The 4132-nt window shown below is 42.5% G+C and overlaps 1 protein-coding gene across 1 annotated transcript; it reads right to left on the bottom strand.

Annotated features, from left to right (window-relative positions):
- Positions 1–210: 210 nt before the first annotated feature.
- On the bottom strand, positions 211–1562 carry LOC115597442 (phospholipase A and acyltransferase 4-like). The gene is made up of 4 exons (XM_030443342.1): positions 1452–1562; positions 1225–1333; positions 808–1076; positions 211–678 (listed from the first exon to the last, which is right to left on the bottom strand). Exons 1-4 carry the CDS (start codon positions 1464–1466, stop codon positions 559–561), a joined length of 513 nt encoding a protein of 170 aa, XP_030299202.1. The 5' UTR covers positions 1467–1562; the 3' UTR covers positions 211–558.
- Between the last annotated feature and the right edge of the window lie 2570 nt (positions 1563–4132).

The following is a 4132-nucleotide window of genomic DNA, read 5'->3' as shown; positions in this document are numbered from 1 at the left end:
CGAAAGAAAAACATTACTCAGTTTTCTCCTGCTCCTCTGAGCCGTCTCGGTCCCAGTGTGCAGTATTATATCCTCTGTTTTTGCTCGGTATCTCTTGTCAGTCGTGATTGATGGAAAACAGAAGTGATATGAGTGGCTATATCTGCATGTAATGTTTGAACAAAGAACAGAACAAAACATGTTAAAATAATACAAAACGAGAGTTCAAAGTAAAGTTGTTTGAATTTATTGTGTACATAAATTAATACCGGAAATATACAAAAATGAGCGATCACAAAAAAACCATTAACACAGGAGACAAACAAACATAAATGGATCTTATAAATATATTACATTTGACTGTATTTACATCTTATAGTGTCTTAAGTGGAAACATAATCATAACATACATTTCAGACTTTAAACAAACAAACATGAACCTGAACATTGTAGCAGTTTATTAACGGACAGTGTGGCAAAGCTGTCTTCACAGTGATCCCCCAAACAAAGACAAAATCAAATGTGAAATGACTTCAACAATTCACAGATCAGTCCTTGTATCTTGCCGTCTCGTTGCCGTCACTTATGACGTCTCTCTTCGTGGTCGTCTTCTTTGAGCATGGCGAACAGAGCAGCGCCCAACGCGAGGATGCCGACGCCTGCGATAGCTGCGCCTCCAATCGCAGCCACTTGTTTAACCTGCAGCAGACAAATAACAAAAGAAGTGTCAATTTTATTTTACTGTCTTAGGTCCTGGGGATAAACATTGTACATATTTTGAGATTTAAACTGATGCAGTTTGGAGGAAAAGGTTTAGGAAAAGATCACCTGTCGTGACTCCGGCTTGCCGTATCGCAGCCCCGTGACAAAGTGCTCACAGTTGTGAGTGGCGATGCAGTACGGCATCACGTCGCCCACCATGCTGCAGGCCTCCCTCATGATGGCGTGGCGGTCACGAGGCTGGTACTTGTCGTCCAGGAGGTTGTTGACTTGGAAACTGTCGAAACGGACCACCTCCCAGATCTTCTGACGCCTCACCTGCGCTCCTCTGCTGTCAAAGAGCATCGCCAGGTTACCAAAAGCACCTAAATCATCAGCTGTGTGCGTACGGAAGAAGAGGAAACAGAGAGAGACAGAGAAGAAACAAGAGTAAGTCATGGTTTTAATAAATTCAGTAACAAAACTCAAATGAACACGAGTGGTTGAGGATTACAGACGGTCCTCTTAATGAAGCACTTCACTCACTTGCAGGAATCAAATGGATGACTTCATTTCCGCCGATGTAGATGGCCCAGTGCTCGTAATTCTCACGGGAGATCTGGATCAGGTCTCCGGGCTTTGCGCCGTGGTTGTACTAAAAAGACGACATAAATAATAAATGAATGAATCCATAAGTATTTAGATCATTGCCGGTGTTAAATACAAATGAAGCAGATTAAAATCCACACGTATTAAAGCAGCAGGAGACTCACCAGAGTTGGAGCCATGTCTTCAGTTCCTCAGCTGTCGTGTGACAACAGCGTCGTCTTGCAGCCAATTTATGCTGCTGGAATGGAAACCTAAGTGCACTTTCGTTTTCCAAACGCAAAGAGCATTGACACACAGGGGGTGGTGATAAACACAGATACAAAAGAAGGCATTAGCACACACTGCTGTACAACCAGGCTGCAGGGCAAATCATTAACTCCACGAGTCAGTGCAAACGCTGTAACCGAGGAGCTGCAGGGTGACTCAGCTGAGTGCAATAAAGCTGCAGCGGCCGAGTTTCGTTTCTCATGAACTGCACAAAGAGATCACAACTTAAGGTTTCACAGTTTCCCAGCTCCTACCTGGAAGTCTTTCCTGCTGAATGAGCTGAACTGAAACTGACGCGGCACATTTACCCTTTACTTTGGAAGCGAACTTGCTTCTGCTATATGTTTTATTTTATTATGGTCCCACAGGGTTTTTGCAGTGAGCTGATCTTTGAGCTCTGCCTGAGCTGCATGTTTAACAGATAAGAAAAGATTTATTGATTGCAAGTCGTTCACCTTAATGTCTTGAACAGGGTTTGTACGGGTGCTTGAAATCCTTGAAAGTGCTTGAATTTCAATGTTGTGTTTTCAAGGTCTGAAAAGTGCTTGGATTTTAGTTTAAGTGCTTGAAAGTGCTTGACATTATAACTCTGTGTCTTGGCAACATTGGGATCAGACTGGAAAGTTTTCTTATTACAAGGAGAAATAAAATCAGTGTGTGTGTGTCGTCACACACGCAGCCTGGTAGCAATAGAGAAGGATGGCTGAGGAGAAGGTGAATTTGATGCAATTTGGACTGATGACACGTTCAATATTAATAAACTTTGATGAATAAGCGAACAGCTTATAAAAGTTTATGTCAAAAAAGAAAATCACAGGGTGCTCTCAGGTCTCTCTTTGTCTTGGTGCAAGTGTACCTGAAGAACGCCAAGTGGCTTCCCTTTTTTTGGACAAAACTTTGTGTTCTCCTTTAATTTCTAAAGTTTTTGCTATTATGAAACATCATTTTAGATGTTGACAGCGTAATACAATGTACATAATTGTGATAAAAAGTGAAAAAAATAATCACGAGTATATTCCTGTAGATATGTATTTTACCCCAGTGATAAGGTGCTGGAAAATTTTGTAAATTACCCTCAAAAGTGCTTGAAAAGTGCTTGAATTTGACCTTGAAAAATGTGTACGAACCCTGCTTGAAGGTGAGACAGAAGGACAAAGATGGACAGGTTAGTTAATAAAAAGTGCTGCTGGAGTCAGATAATTTAATAAATGAGATGGCTCACAATGAATCGCTCAGGGACGGACAAAGCAAATATGCTTTTATGTAAACTTTTCAGACTGAGGTACGTTTGTGAAACCATTTTGCAACAAAGGGAAGTAGCAGCTAACACATTTCATCGCTGGGCAGCAAGAGCTACGGCTTTAAGTCTAGTATTTACTGTTTTTTTGCTCTGTTTTGGTCTCTACCACCAATTCTCCATTATATTCTCCTTTGAGTTGCTAACTTTCCTGGTCAGCCGTTCAGTGTGGCCAGAAACAATAGAGTTATAATTTATAAGTCACTCTGCCCCCTACTGGCTTTAAAGCTGCTTTAAACATAAATGTGGCAGTGGCAGGTGATTTTTGGAGTAAGGGGGGGGGCTTCTTTCTTATTTTCAGGAAGGCATCCAAGCTTGGAGACCTGGAAGTTCCATTTTTCCCCCGTTCCTCATTAAGTGCTTAAACAGGAAGCCCTCAATCAGAGCAGCACGGGGATCCCATCGGCCTTTTTAGCTCTACAGGATGTTTGGAGAAATTCCCCCGTCTCAGATCAATGCTGCTGTGCCTTTTATTAAATACAGCTGTAATACAGTACGTCCGACATCCCGGCCAAGAATCTTTTTTTCTTCTTTTCCCCTCGTTTTTTTTCTCCCCCCCCCCCTCCGTATTTTCTCTTCACTCTTCTGCTCTCTTCTGGTTGTCTTCACCTCATTGACAGCGGACCGGAGCCAGCGGAGGGATTCGACACCGAACATTCATCTCTCTTCCTGTCTGTCAGCGCTGCCTCTTACCACAGCACCTGTTGAACTGCCTGCCATTTATGCCGTCACCTGCCTGCTGCCTCTCCCGCAGGCTCTCAGCGTCAGATACCGCGAGTGCTCTCTCTGTCGGAACACAAAGAAAAGCCCACTTAAGCAGAAGTGTTTGCACTTGAGACGGTAGGATTGCAGTCTGCACATAAATGAGAAAAAACAATCACCTTACCTTTACAAAAAGTTTGTAACCTCATTTTGTGGCTTCCTTGTTCGTCTTTTCTCATGTTTGGCATCAGATGTACGACCATGGTAGTTCTTGTATTGGTGAATTAAAAAAATGCTCTTTCAGTAGGCTATTTATTAATTTTCCTGTCAGCAGAGGAAGAGTTAGAGGGACATTTTGTGCAGGATTAAGGCCACATGTACCAAAAAGATCTTTTTTTCCCCTCGTCTTCCTCGGCATCGTTTCAAGAACATTTGCGTCCAAACAGATCCATTGTAAACAACTCAACACGCTGTAGTTCCTATTCCAGCCTATAGGTAGCGCTTGAAATTCACCAAAAACAGAGAAGAAGAGACGGAGCATGCACATAAAGCTTGCTCGCTGTATACAGACAGACAGTA

The sequence above is a fragment of the Sparus aurata genome, chromosome 16, assembly GCF_900880675.1.
Source record: "Sparus aurata chromosome 16, fSpaAur1.1, whole genome shotgun sequence".
Classification (NCBI taxonomy): Eukaryota; Metazoa; Chordata; class Actinopteri; order Spariformes; family Sparidae; genus Sparus; species Sparus aurata.
The sequence above is the reverse complement of the archived record's forward strand: the minus strand, read 5'-3'. Positions and strand labels throughout refer to the sequence as shown.